General features: G+C 37.5%; 1 protein-coding gene across 1 annotated transcript; it reads right to left on the minus strand.

The window, feature by feature from the left end:
- Nucleotides 1-690: 690 nt before the first annotated feature.
- LOC145765692 (uncharacterized) lies at nt 691-8514 on the minus strand. The gene is made up of 4 exons (XM_082577514.1): nt 8280-8514; nt 7809-7914; nt 6129-6251; nt 691-1236 (listed from the first exon to the last, which is right to left on the minus strand). The coding sequence occupies exons 1-4, from the start codon at nt 8444-8446 to the stop codon at nt 1036-1038; spliced, it is 597 nt and encodes a 198-aa protein (XP_082433640.1). The 5' UTR covers nt 8447-8514; the 3' UTR covers nt 691-1035.
- Between the last annotated feature and the right edge of the window lie 6660 nt (nt 8515-15174).

Here is a 15174-nt window from a genome sequence, read left to right on the forward strand (position 1 = left end):
ACGGTTAGGGAACGTTCAAATATTACGTAACGCTTTTTTTCCGAATTTTTGAACCCCCCTCCCCCATGCAACGCTTTTTCACTACGAATTCAGCACAAACAACTACCATTCCGTACTCGAAAGCGTTACGTAACGTTTTGCTTGAACCCCCTCCCCCCCGATGTGACGCTTTGCATAACCCCCCCCCCCTCGAAGGCGTTACGTAATATTTGAACGTTCCCTTATAGCATGCAGCTTTGGCAGGACATTTAAAGGCATGGCTGAAGTTAATTTTAGGCTGAAAACCAAGATTATACGAAATATAAATAATTCGCACGAGGGTGGCAGCAAGGAACCGAAGTCAGCTGCCACCCATGTTTAAACAAACAACATCAATAATTAACACAGATAATGACTAACAAGACAGCAAAGAATATAAGACTCTACGATATGGGCAAAGAGAAAAGTGTGGTGTCTTATTGTACATTCTTTTGAAAAACATTTGAAGTATGGTAAGATGTTTCTTTCAGTATTTGATTCCATTGAAACGTAGCATCTTTTTATCAAATGTTAATATTGTAGCCTAGATGACAAAAATACATCATTCTGTTTGTTTTGTCAGATGCTATAATAGTGGATTTCATTTGCAAAAGTGAAACAAGTGCATGTAGCAGCATGTTATGCACATATTTGTACATAAAGTTTGCAGTTTCTAATTTAATAATATCTTTAATTCTGAGCAAATTAAATTCATGATGAAGGTAGACACGAAAATTGTCTTCCTTGCCTTTCGTCCACTTAGCCTATATAGCCCAATAAATCTTTAACCAGGCTATCAGTAGCCTACTAGGTGTAGGGCTTGGATATGACTAAAAGTAATTATCTCAATTCTGGAGATAAATTACTGTTTAAACACAAAGAATAATTGCTTGGCAGTGATTTATTAAACTGATTTTGAATTCAACAGACAGCCTAAACTGAAATTAAAAATATTTTTTGTAATAAATTTAAAAAAAGACTTCTTGACAGAAAAGGATCAATGGGGGAAGTAAGCAATCAATGTTCAAAAGTGGAACTATCAAGATCTGCAGTGGTTTGAGTTCCAAGCGAATCTTCCAGTAAAGGTTGAACAGCGGATATTTCACACAAGCTAACGGGAAAATCACTTGAAGGAGTTGTTGATGGTGAGAGTGACATTGAAGACTGATGCTCCAAATTCTGGTGCCTTTGTATAATCATTCCTAACTTGCACTGTTCCTAAAAAGATAAAAACATATCATTGCAAAGTTATTTTGTTTTTTTGCAGAACAACGTCGGTTAGTTTTGAATGTTCATCCGCGCACTAACAAAGCCTCAGGTTATTCCAGGAAATTTTGCATAGCCTACCGGTACTTGCTGTAGAGGCTTTGAACAGTTGAACTACTGATGTACAGTAAAGTTGGTTACCGAGATTGACAGAGTAGGCCTAGAGTTTTCATTAGTTATTGAGTGTTGTGCCTTAAAAACTGTTTAAAGCACTAGGTGGCGTTGAATGGAGGGCAGTCCTTAAATGCGATACCGTAGTCAAAGTTAAGTGCACACCCGGAAAGCGAAACCAGCAGCGCCGCTTGATCTAGAGTCAGGCGTTAAACAATTGAGGGAACGGAGCGGACAAGATCGTGCTGTCAAGTCGCACTGCAGCTCACGTTGCGTACATTAATTTGTAACCTATCTAATCGAAATTCCGTGCAAAAAGTTTAGGCAAACATTAATTGATCAAACTATTTGCTGCAACAGCAACTTAAGCTACCGTAGGGGAAGGTGACCATAGTTGTGCAGGTTCCATAGTTGTGCATGTGCCATTTCCGCCATTTCATGCGTGGTTGATCAAACATGACCACACTCCTGTGATGCCTCTAAGAATGAGCTCATCTTTCATAGGTAACAGATTTCTAGTGCGTTCTCTATGCAAGTTGTTGCTATAAATGTTAGTTTGTTGCATTTTTTCCTGGTTTTTGAGATATCAGATAAGTTGTCATTTTTAGTAGATGTTGATTCTCTAGGAAAGTGAGCTTTTTGTGATCAGTAAAGGTGCATAGAGCTTGCATTATCTGCATTTTTTCTGGAAAAAGGTTTCGCAGTGTGGACAGAAAATCCCTTTCAAGATGGCGGAGTCTTGATTCCATAGTTGTGCAGCACGTGATTCCTTAGTTGAGCATTCTGCACAACTATGGACACCGAACGAAAATTCTAAGCACTGATATTGAAAATTCTCAGCACCTGAGACAATGATATTCTCAGCACACCAGTAGCTCCCCAAAGCAGTGAAAATCCTCCCTATGCATATATTTTTCCATCAGATATCTTTCGAATTCCTAAAGCTTCTCATCGCAAACTTCAGTTCAATTAAAGGAAGAGAAGAAAATCGATTATTCTTACTAGTGCTCCTGAAAACCAATAGTTGTTAAAGGAAAAATTGTTGAAAGGCAAAAAGAAAATTAAGAGTTACAAGAAGGTCCAAGCAAACTGTAAAAAAGGTAGCAAATCAAGACGTAAAAATAAGAAATCAACACCTCAAGCTTCTTCTTTGAGCTCTTCAGAGGATGAAAGCCAAATGGTTCTAAATGATTATTCTTCTGACAATGCCTGCGGAAGTGACATGGAGGGCGAGAATGTGTGCATGCAGGGCCGGATTTAGCTGATGAAGGGCCCGGGGCACTTCTGGATCGGGGTGCCCTCGTGCAAAAAAAAAACCTCTACGTCTACAGTAGCATTAATCCAGCATTGTACAACATTTTGCACAAACTTCAGAGGCTGAAAGAAAAAAACAAACAAACACAAAATCACATTTTCCACGTCGGGGGGCGGAGCACCTGCACCCTCTGCCCCCCTAAATCCGGGCCTGTGTGCATGGTGTGTTCTGAAGGGTATTTGGGATTGGAGACATGGATCAAATGTAAAGTTGGTCTATAATTTTGAGAATGCTTCAAGCTCAGCAGGGTCTTGCAAAACTTGGGCTCATGACAAATGATCCTGTGTGATGTATGTGTGCCAATACTGCGAATAGTAGGCTAATTGCTGATTTGTCAAGTAGACTTGGAGTTTATTCTTTCCTTGCTTTTTATGTTTGTAACCTATCAACAAACAAAACATCTGCTATACAGCGACGTTTTTGTATGTAGACCCATTGCTAACTATTGCAAAATAAGCCATTACTGCCATTTCTATACAGCATGGAGGAAAACAAGTGAAGATCTGCTGAATGCGTATGACCCTGTCCGCTTTGTATTTGAACGTCTACTGCAATATTAAAGTTATAAGCCTACACAAAGCAGTTGCACAATTAAGGAATCGGAATGCACAACTATGGACACCTATATGACCATAGTTGTGCAACTTTAGTCACCGTTTTAAAATGTCATAAGCACCTATCAGTTTATTTGCAAAACTTTATTTTTGTAGTGCTTTTTGTTGGTAAATGCATGTACTATAACCACATCATAAAGTTTGTTTGCTAACTTTACTCATGATTCAGTTGTTGATTAAAATGTTAAAAATTGCACAACTATAGTCATCTTCCCCTACAGTTAGGCCTTGGCCCACATTTTCATAATAAAGCATTGATCCAGTGGCTTGAAAATTCTGTCCTAGGCCTACTGGCAGTAAATGGCCGTAGCCTACCTATAGAAAATTTTCTGAATTGGTGTTGGCTAGAGGTTTTTGGGCACAAAAATGAACAATTCTGTTGTAAAAATAGAAGTAAATCTACACGGTAGGCGAAGATTAGGATTGTCACATGTTATGTGTTGTGTACCACATATTGTCATGTGAGCCTGACTCTGGAATTCGCAAGCGGAATAATTAAATGTATCAAAGCATTAGGCTAATTTGCTAAAACAGGAAAGATGAACGTCAACACATTCTGACCAAAAAATACAGTAGGTAGATGGTAAAGGCTAACTTCGCTAGATATCGGCGAGGTTAGCCTGCACCAAATAGGCAACAAAAGTAAGGTTGAGAATTGAGATCCTCCTAATTAATCTGTAGCCGTGCCCGTAGGCTATTGGCTTTTATATTGTAATTCAAATATCAATTGTAGCTAAGGCCTTTAGGAAACCAGGAATAGACGTAAAGAATCAACGTCTGTAGACGTTGAATCAATGTAAAAACGCCTGATTTGCTGTCTGGGATATAAGCATAGTCCAAACATTGATTAACTCCATAGTTGGATCATGTAGCCTACATAGTTATCAATTCAATTACATTATAATTACACCACCAAAAATTATAATTGCATTACAATTACATTGTTCTGAAATTTTCAAATTATAGTTACAAATATTTCCAACAGTATAATCAATTACACTTTTCAATTACAAAATTTAAATGTTTCAACATTTATGTTTATCAACGACTTTTTACAGTTTGGTTTTAACAAAGACAAGTAGAATTGTATTTGATAAAGATTAGGTTGTAGTGTAAGAAGTCCCTTTTAAACCCCAACCAGCGGCTCAATAAAAATATTGATATCAAGCTTGCAAATTACAAAAGATATGCAATAGAAAATAGATTGAGTTTCGCTTTTAGCAGCATGAGCGTTGCTTACTTTACAGTGTAGCTTTTAACGACCTGTTTTAGCCGGATGCTGCGAGTTCGCTGTGATAATAGCGATTTGTAGTAGCTTTCAGAACACAGTTCCCTAGTCATGTGCTATGTCGAATGGTGTTGAAGTCAGCGTGTCGTTGTTTTATACGCGGTTATTTTCTTTGGCTTGAAGCTGCTGTCTTGAATGATGTGTGTTAAGTTTATGTGTATGTGAGTTTATTGAGCTTAAGTTTAAGAGCTTATGTTGAGTTGTTACCAAATGTAATTGTAATTTAAATCAATTTTTTTAAATTACAAATATAATTACAATTATACAGGAACAAAAGTCTCAATCACCATTATATGAAAATGTGTAATTAATTACATTCAATTACAATTTATTGTAATAATCCAACACCTCTGCACTTTTACAGTATATTTCAAAAGGTTATTGTAGCCTGCCTAGTGTTAGCCTACCTACACATAAAGTTATTATTTATTTCAACAGCTTTTATCGAATTACGCGAACGGGATATTGTGTTGATGGATTTGTACGCCTATAGTGATAGACTAAGCAACGCTTGAAGAAAACAAGTCTGTCGATTTTTTTAAAATATATTTTTCATATCGATTAGTTCACCTAATTGAACCATTTTTCTCTTGGGAATATATCATCATAAATCGTTGCTCAGATAATTCTCGGGGCAGTAAATTATTCATGCTTTTACTGTTGTGTCACAAAACAGCTACCGTTGTTTTAGATTGGTGTTCCTTTTCGAAATTACAAACTACAAGGCTCTACATTGCTTCACAATGCTGGTCACCAAACATCAAAATTACTCGACCTACATTAGCTTGACAACCAAAACAACTTTACCAAAAGATTGATTTGTAGGCGATAATGGACGCAAAAGGAAATAATATGATAGCCTATGAGTTAAATGCTGAAAATAAGAAGTTGCATTTCACATTTAGCCAAAAAAAATGGGAAACCCTCATATACAATTGTTGTGGAACGCACAATCACTGTTTGTGTTCTGACAATGCAATATAAATGCTTTTCTATGAACGTATCGATCTTGACAAATTTAACACCGGTTTAGAAGATTAAAATATTTATCGACTATAAGAGACATGAGATTTAATCGTTATCGCGGACAATGATACAAAAGAAACGAAACAGAGGTCAACAAAAAATTGACATCCTACTCAGTACTCATACAATCGAAATAAATCGATCACATTCGCAACTGTTAAAACCAATAAAGTTGTAGCTTACGCAACGACAATACGCATGCCAAATGACGGTGAGGCTTAAAAAAGTCAAGTCTAGGCCTATTTCTATATAGTAGACCTACTTGCGCAATAGTGCAACATAGAAGCTTGTGCCAGCGGAGAATCAAAAATAAATAGGTTCTATTTAGCAAGTTTAGTATTGACGCAAAATATAAACATATTCAATATAGGATTCTATTCAATGTTATGTTGCCAAATGTTTTCCCTTGGATATTAAGACCCTGCCCTATAGGTCTTATATTTTACGTCCACTTACAGTTTTATCAATAATCCCACACTTAGTTGCCCACCTGAAAGTGAAGTTGCTCCAACCTTTCTTGTTTTCTGTTCATAAGTTCCATGCATGCAAAAGTGATTGAAATCACAGTTACAACTCCCCCGACGCTGAATAGGCATACACTGATCTCCGTCTTCTGTAAAACACGCTTGACACGTTTAAATGTTGATTGATTGAATCTTTATCCTTGGATTGAGTTGCTTCTAGACTCGCATATTCTCCAAAGAAAAAGCGTGATGATTCAGAAGTTTAAATTTCATCTTCTCGTGAAGATCGAAGTCGAAAAAGTACAGAATTCTCTTTTGGAGCAATGCGGATCAAATAATTTTAGAACAAGATGAAATTGTAGACCAAGTAAACACTACAAGAAATTTTGTTTAGGAATCTGGTAGACTAATGTAAGAAAGTAATTTTACAGCATTACTGAAGAAACTGATGGTGTATTGGCAACAGCCCCCGGAAATATTTTAAATAAACAGTTCACACTCTGTTAGCATCATTTGACATAGTTTTATTGTTGCTTTAGGCTGAAAGTACTGGAAGGCCTCCTAAGCTCCCCTCTGGGTATTCCACCTACTTCAACTCGTTGCCGGGTTTACAGACATGTGCAATATTGCTTATTTGCTTGCCCCTTAAAAAATTTTTTTAGCTGGATAACACACCAGCACATCAATAGCCTATACACTGATAAGGTATTTCATGGGCTTGCAAAAAAAACTTAAATATCGTTTTCATCGCAGAATTCAAATTAGCATAAAAAAAATGAAAATAGCCTACACGGTTTGAGAATTTGCCATGTGAATTATACATCAGAAAAGTGAGAAACACGTTGGGAGGTCTGGGGGCGAAACCCCAGCACCTACAACAATCACTGATAATATTGCTCCTTCAGTGGAAATCTGTTAAAAGAGGCCTTGCTTGTCCAATCTATTGAGTGTTGTTGTCGAGTTTGTTCTATAGCTCGCCCTTGAACGACAAGATCAAGCGTCACTGGACGTTGATGCAACAGTAACTAGCATGAAAATCGGAGAAAAGTGGACAAATTGAGAAAAAATAGATAAAATAATTCATAGACAATCCCCCTTCAACAAGCGAAACTTCGCCCTGTAATCTTTATCTTGGTGACTGGATCGGCACTAGTGGTTTAATGCCTTTATAAGTATGCGAACTGCCAAGGTTTTAAGCTTCCAAAGAGGCTTTCTCAGTGCGTGGATAAAATCCAAAGACTACAGTCAATCAAATCTTTTAGGGCTTTACCTTTCCTGACTCTGTTTGCTAGAGTAGGCTAAGGCTTTTCACCTGGTGAAGAACGGAATGGCCCGTTTCGGTGAGTCCGATTCGGTGAGTCCGATTCGGTGAGTCCGATCCCTTAACGGGGGATTTTTCAATTTTTTTTTTTAATTATTTGGTACCGTAGCCTAATTATCATTGCCGTTTTAGGGTTTGGGGTTAAGGTTAGGGGTTAGAGGTTAGGAACTCACCGAATAGTAGCAGACCCGGTGAAGAAAGCGGTTAAACTTTTTTTTAATAAAAATTTTTGGTAGGCTCACACTTTTTGATAACCTTTGAAAATTAGGAAATCTCTAGTAAAATTAATTAACAACAATGTGATTGACGTAATATGTGTGTGACGTCGTATAATGAAAGCGACAAACAAGAGTCTGTGCACAGCTGTTAAATTATTCATACTAACCACTGCTTCTGGCGACTGAAGACCTCCATACAACAGCAAAACAAGTCCAGCAGTGAAAATGCAAAATCCAAGCGTTATAATGGTGAAACATGCAATCCAGCTGCCTCTGTGTGAGATATAATAACAAACAGGCAGTTATTATTAAAATTGTTAGGCAGGCCTACCGCACCGTACATAAAAATAATCAAAGTGCCATGGCTATCGGGCATTGTCGATCATGTCTAACTCTTCAAAAGAACAAGTAGTTTAATTCGGAAAAAGTTCAATTGGCCTATCACAATTTTTTTCGAATGTTTTAAAGCAAGTTTCCAACCGACTAAAATGATTGACTGGTGAGTGATAACTGAAAGTGGATCCTTGATTCCTTGATAAACAAACACTTAGATTAGTCAACAAATTTCTTTACGTTTAACTGGACTAGCTAGAAACAATTCTACGCACAGCAAAAAAACAACCCTCCTTGTTTCGCACCTTTTCCATAGCTTTGTTGTTTCATACGCCTGTTGTTCAGTTTCACATAAACCAATGCCGGAACAGTCTTCGTAAAAATGATGCAAATAGCTCTTCACTCCATACTTTGGTGGAGGATTTTCTTTCGTACGAGACGTGATGTCTTCCGTGTCATGAAAAAGTGACATGTTTCATTAAAACCTCTTTTCCAAGACGGCTATTTTCCAACAAACGTAGTTCATGCTTAAAACTAACTAAAATCTAAAATGGTAGATAGATGCTTAAATATATTATAAGCTACAGGTTACAAAAAGTTATTTTTGCTTTCGTGTAATCAAGCGTGTGTCCTTATAGTGCGTGACGCACCGACGTCCTCTGGTGCATTACTCGCGTCCCCATTTTTCGATACGCAGATGACCTTTTGGGTTCGTTTTATTGGCACCAAACTTCAGCCGCCAGTAGGCTAGATTCCTGTGAAATTATATGCACACATGTAAGTTATGCACAAAATGGTTTCATCGACCAAACGTAATAAATAACGCCTTCCCATATCAGAGCATTGAACATCATACTCTAAACATAGAGGAACTCTAAACATACATACATTAAACATAGAAGTGAATAGGTTATAGCCTATAGCCTACTCTCTCCAGAAAGCTTTTAGATAATTGGGTAGAAGACTTTTAAAACTTGTTCGACTCTTACTGATACACCTAATAGGCTAAATTAAAAACTAATTTTTTTGCTGTCTATCTTTTCTATTTCAAATTGAGTAGGCTACTGTAGGCTAATATCCTTCCTTGATACTTATTGGCTATTTGTAGGCCATGTGGGGCTCGGTATCTATCCTTGTTTAGGCTACAGCCTGTCTAAACAAAAACGATGCTCGATCTGAAAAACTTAAAAAGTAGGCTACCACCATTGGAAGGTCTGCATTGTCTGCAAGTCTTTCTTGACTTCATTGTTTTGAACAAGGAATGTTCCGGCTCACAATCGTCCACTATAGGCTACTCGCACAGCTAATGGGCATTTTATGAAATATCTTCGGGTTACACCTGGCTTTGTTGTCATTGGTTACCATAGATAACCTACGTCGCGAGAAGTGTGGCTTCCTTCCTTCTAACGCTACGTTGTTAGCTTAAACAGAGCCTCGTCACATGCAATAGGCCTATATTGTTTTATCATAGAACTGCAAAGCAGCTATATCATTTTTTCAATTCTGTGGGAATTTTTTTATAGGTGCCGAGGCAAAAAAAAGCTAATTTTTTTTCAAAGTTGCCTCTAATCAAAAAAGTTTGAGAACATTAGAATACACAGCTTATAATGAGGTAACCACCTCTAGTGACCTCTGCCTGTGGGCTAACTCTGTCTCTAGTGTAAGGCCTAACCGTTTTATCGTCTGTGTTATGTTTTAAACCTGCATTTTGGTTGCATTGAATATCGTCTGTGTTATGTTTTAAACCTGCATTTTGGTTGCATTGAATTTGAACGACCGAAGTCTGCCTCACATTACGTTTTTGGGATTTCACGGTAATGCTGTACAGAAAGTGTGCACAGGCTAGCGCACTGATACTGTAGTTAAAACGTGTTTCTGCGCAAAAAGTTATTCTAAAACCTACAGCTTAGCTATGCCTAATCGATTTCTCACACCACCCCAGACAATCATGTTCTAAAATTGAAAAACTGCTTTTGACCGATCATTTCTGTAAGAACTAAGAAGATGAATTTTTGCAACATCCGTCATCTGCTCTATATAGTAGCCTACTACCAAAAATACAATCATCGTTTTAGCAATTTTTTTCTTCTTTATATGCTTTTGCCGTTTGTAAGTTGATGATTTGTCACAGACTTTGCCAACTGTTATTGAGAATTTAGTTTCTAATGATGCCAAGAAATTTCTTTGCGCGACGTCTTGACGAATTTGTGTTAACACGCCTCTCTGTGGAAACTGACAAATCGATAGATCTTTCGATGTTTTTACTATGTGCAACAAAACAGCAATATAAGCCTATCTTTTTTGTTTTTGAGAATGTGACAGCGGCGTCGACGAATAACAGACATAGCCTAGCAGTGTGGAAATCACGGAAGTCAAACTAACAATAATACAAATATAGGCCTAGAGAGAATGTAGCCTAGGTATGTGCAGTCTGTGTTGAAACCAGGAGAACGCCTAGTCCTATAAACCTTACTTTAAAAATTAGCCTCTTTATAGCTACGTATGTAAAAGTATTGGTGTAGTCAACCTAAAATTGAGAGGAAAATATTTTAACTATAAGGGATTAAGATGATATCTTTTGGAGCGCACCTTCTATTCAAGTAGCCTATAGTCCTATTCCAACAAAAATGCTTAATTGGCAAACTAATTTAATTTGTCGCTATAGTTTTTATCAATATAGGCAGTGTTGTACGTTGACGGCGTCAACTTTTTGTTGACGCTGAGGCTAGCGCCGTCATTTTTTTTTTGAATTGACGGAAGTGATAGCGCCGTCAACTATTTTGCCGATTTTAAGCGTCATGCTCTATGCGTCATTTTTTGTTATCTTGTTTCACAATGAGAGTTTCACAATGTATTTTGACCAGCGCAACTCAACAAAATTATCGTCTTTCGCGTTGGTTGGAATGGCTACCCATCGTGAGGAGTATCGAGAACGAGGGATCAGAAAGAGAAAGCGAAAAATCAATGAATGTCGGAGGTTAAAGATACTTTATTTCAGAGCTCTATGCCCCTGAAAAGAGCGATTTTGTTGCAGTGGACCTGGTTAAAAGATATATATAACTTATGCTAAACCATCACAGCACGCTTGGAACAGTGATATATTTCCGAGTGAACGTTTTCAAGACTTGTTTTTGAAATACAACACACCAATACCATCCAGCGCTGCTGTGGAACACATGTCCCAAACGCAGCAGATTGTCAGGCAAATGTTTTGAAATGCTTATGTTTCTACAAGGCTATAACTAATAGGCTAAACAGCTAATTACAGTACAGTCTCAAATCATAATACCTGCTCTTTATTCATAGATATTGCTAGGCTAAACTTGGTTGAAATAGCCTACTTCCGTTTTGTGAGACCCTGGCTAAAATAGCGCTAAAAACTCGCGCTGACGCTGTCAATTTATTTCATTGACGCGTACAACACTGAATATAGGTATAATCCAATTTTTGAAATATTTTTTGTCTAAAGCATAGCAAATTTGGTGTTGAACAAACGCCCTACTAAGCGTCAAACCAGGGCTCTCGCCTCTTCAGTAGGCTATGCAGTTTGCGTTAAAATTAATGTGGTGTAATAACCCGTAAAATCCACGTACCTTGAAGTAACGCTTGCGCATGGAAATTACGTTTCAAACTAGGGTTGGACTATTCGGATAGAGGTTAACCGGATAATCGACATAATTTTTGCTATTTGTTATACGGATATCAATTTTTCAGTTAACCGATGGCATAAAAGTAACGTTGTTGCAACGTTTTTATACCTTTTAACCGTGTTTCGCCCATTGGGCTGGGCTCGTCAACATCGCACCACTAATTCTGCTACGAATATTATAACTTATCTCATGCAGTGGCGTAGCTAGGGAATGTGCCGGAATGTGCCGCCAGGGGCGGATTCAGATTTTGTCGCCCCTTTAAGAAAAAGCATGTGAAAAATGAAATGCGATTTTTTATCAGATTATAATCAAAATCAAAAATCGTAGTCTGAAAGTGCCGCCCCCCCCCCCCCCCTAGCTACGCCACTGATCTCATTGATTGATTGGTTTATTTTGTTGTGCAATATCATAACAGCAAAATCATTAAATGATGCAGCACGCTTAACGAGCACAATTGAAACAAAGAAAAATAACAAATGTACACTGCATCTTTGAAGTAAATCACAACGGGAAGCTGCGAAGTGACCATGACGGTCTTCGAGTCAAGCAGCCACCCTAAGCCAAGTCGATGATAAACATTTAGTAAACATTACACTAAAATAACTACACTAGCAACAAAGAGTCAAGACAGAAACAAACTTGCATCCATGATATGTCAAAATTACAAGTTCCAATATTAGGTGTTGATAGTCAACGATTAAAAGCTTAAAGAGTATCGGTCCACATGTGACATTAGTAAATTGCACTGCATCAACTTTAATATTCTGCAATTAGATAGTTTTTGTAAAGTTTTTTAAATGAGTCAAAAGATTTTTTTTAATATCTAGTGGGATTGAGTTCCATATTTTTACTCCACTATACTTGATGCTTCGTTGAAGTTTTGTAGTAGCATACAGAGGAACAAAGTAATTATCATTTTTGATTGAACATCTAGTTGAGCGATTATGAACGTTTGATGTTTTTTTGAAGTAATTCGAAAAAGTACAGGGTAAAGAATTATGGTTATATTTAAACATTAATTTAGCAATTTCTAATTTGTAAATGTCTTTTATTTTTAGAACTTTTATCTACTTGAAGTATGGTGTAACGTGTTCTGACCACAACCCTTCAGCAACTATTTTTATTGCTTTGTTTTGCAACTTTTGTAGTTTCTCGATATATGCTTTGTATGTAGAGCCCCAAATGGTTATTCCATTCATATTATGTGAGTGTATGAGCGAATAATATACGGTAACTGCAGTCTAGCATTGAAAAAAAGAAAGTGTTTAAGTTTCGACAAAATACCAACAGATCTAGCAAGTTTAGATCTAAGAGCATCAATGTGAGGTTCGAATGAAAGCTGTTTATCAATTATTGCCAATTATTATTCCAAGATACTTAGCGTGGTCGACGGTTTCTAGCTCAACAGCCCTAGGCTATAGAAAACATGGAATTCATCAAATTTGTTGTAGCCTTTTTTAGGAGGAATTACTAAAGATTGGATTTAGAGGCATTAATGGTCAATTTGTTGGCATTAATCCAACCTTCTACGGCAGCTAATTCAGCATTAAGTTTGGTTTGCAATAAATTTAAGTTATCAGCTTTAACTATGAGACATGTATCGTCCGCAAACAACCTTGGCATTGTCGACATGCTGTTTGGTATGTCATTTATGTAAATTAAAAACAAGAGTGGACCTAGAGTTGAACTTTGAGGAACACATTGTTTACGGCCATTCAAGTAAGACGAGAGAAGATCATTTGCATCTCCACGGACACCATAGTGGTCAAGCTTCCGCAAGAGCCGTTTAAGGCACAGTATCAAATGCTTTTTTTAAGTCGAAGAAGGCAAGTCATGTGAAATCATTGTTCTTTATTTGTTGGTAGGTAGTGCTTATTATGTCAAGAGCAGCATGTGTAGTTGAGTGGTTGGAACGAAATCCATATTGTGTGGGTAGGAGTGAAGACTTTTTATTAAGAAAGCTGGAAATCCTTTTGTAGATTAGTTTTTCTATTACAGTCAACCCCGCTTAATCGGACCACATCGGGACCAAGCCAAATTGGTCCGATTAAGCGGGTGGTCCCATTAAACGGGGAGAACGAAATTCGTTATTTTTTTCATCGTTTTTGAAAATAGTTTAAGCATTTTACAATTGCGGCTATAAACACAACCAAAACACCATCAACAATCAAAACAAAATACAGTACTGTACAGTAGTCACTGGAAAAATGCATCAAGGGTCGTCTGTCTTTTGGCTTTATCAGCAATTTTTAGGACTGTCTGTACACAAACATCCAAATGCTTGTGGAGGTCTTGCTCGGCTCCTTGTTCGACAAAATATTTTTGGAGTATTGCAACGCAATGCTTGGCTTCACGATGGGTAACCTTAGGCAAAGGTTCGGCCTCATCATCTTCGTCTTCTTGGTCGTTGCCTTCTTCTTCATCATCAATTTCGCGATGCCTTGCCACGATATTCTTGCCAAGATGACAATTGACCTTATGACGTGACAACAAGCGTTTGTTTATCTGTAGCCTACTTCACTTTAAAATGGCTTAGCGAAAACGTAGCACGTTGCCCATCAACAACTCTTGACGCGTCACCTCGCAGAAAAATGTACAAAAAGTAAAAAACGTTAACCATAAAGGCCTATTTTAGGGCGGAGGTTGGTCCGTTTAAGCGGGGTGGTGGTCTGTTTAAGCGGGGAAAATTGTACAGAAAAATGGATTTGGATTCGGGACCAGTGCAAAATGGTCCGAATAAGCGGGTGGTCCTATTAAACGTGGGCCGATTAAGCGGGGTTGACTGTATTTTTGAAAAACACGATAATAGCAAAATAGGTCGGTAGTTGGTAATTTCTTGTTTACTGCCACACTTATAGACAGGTATTACCTTGGCAATCTTTAGTTTTTCCGGAAATATTCCATATGTAAATGAATAATTAATCAATGCTGCAAGTGGAGGGGCAACAATACTAGAAACAGGTCGAAGAAAATACGGGGAAATGTTATCACAGCCATAAGCTTTGTTTATATTTAAAGCATGTAGCTCATTGATAACTTCGTTAATATGGGCTGGTTTCAGGTAGATCGAGGTAGGGACACGGTTCTGAGACAACCATTCAAGTAATTACTGAGACAACCATTCTCGACCCCAGGTTCAACACTTTCAGCTAACTTTTTACCAATATTACAAAAAAAGTTGCTAAAATTATTGGCAACAAGCTTTGGCTAGAATATTTGCACTCCATCAACATTAACACTATCGATAACTTGTGTTGACTTGTTTTTGTTATGTAACAGTGAATTTATGATTTTCCAAGTTTGTCTGGTATCGCTCATCACAATAAAACTGCTGGATGACGTCAGGCGTGACCAGATTTGAAAATCTGGTAAATTTTGAAACAATTTGGTGCCCTGAAAATTAAGCTTGGAACCAGATACGAATCTGATGACATTTTTTTTATACAATTTGAAAACTTGAAAGTCAGACAAAAACGTGGTGTAATTTTGAAATCAAATTACTTTTGCAGGTCTGGCTAATTTTGACTTTCTAGCAGGCTCCTCATCTTTT

The sequence above is a fragment of the Aplidium turbinatum genome, chromosome 2 (assembly GCF_918807975.1).
Source record: "Aplidium turbinatum chromosome 2, kaAplTurb1.1, whole genome shotgun sequence".
Classification (NCBI taxonomy): domain Eukaryota; kingdom Metazoa; phylum Chordata; class Ascidiacea; order Aplousobranchia; family Polyclinidae; genus Aplidium; species Aplidium turbinatum.

Bases quoted from the DNA above. Each gene is read 5' to 3' on its own strand.
- LOC145765692 (XM_082577514.1), bottom strand. From the start codon at position 8,446: ATGTCACTTTTTCATGACACGGAAGACATCACGTCTCGTACGAAAGAA. The intron at 7,915-8,279 runs GTGCGAAACAAG...TATCTCACACAG, and splicing joins ACAACAAAGCTATGGAAAAG to AGGCAGCTGGATTGCATGTT. The intron at 6,252-7,808 runs GTTAGTATGAAT...CGTGTTTTACAG, and splicing joins TTCAGTCGCCAGAAGCAGTG to AAGACGGAGATCAGTGTATG.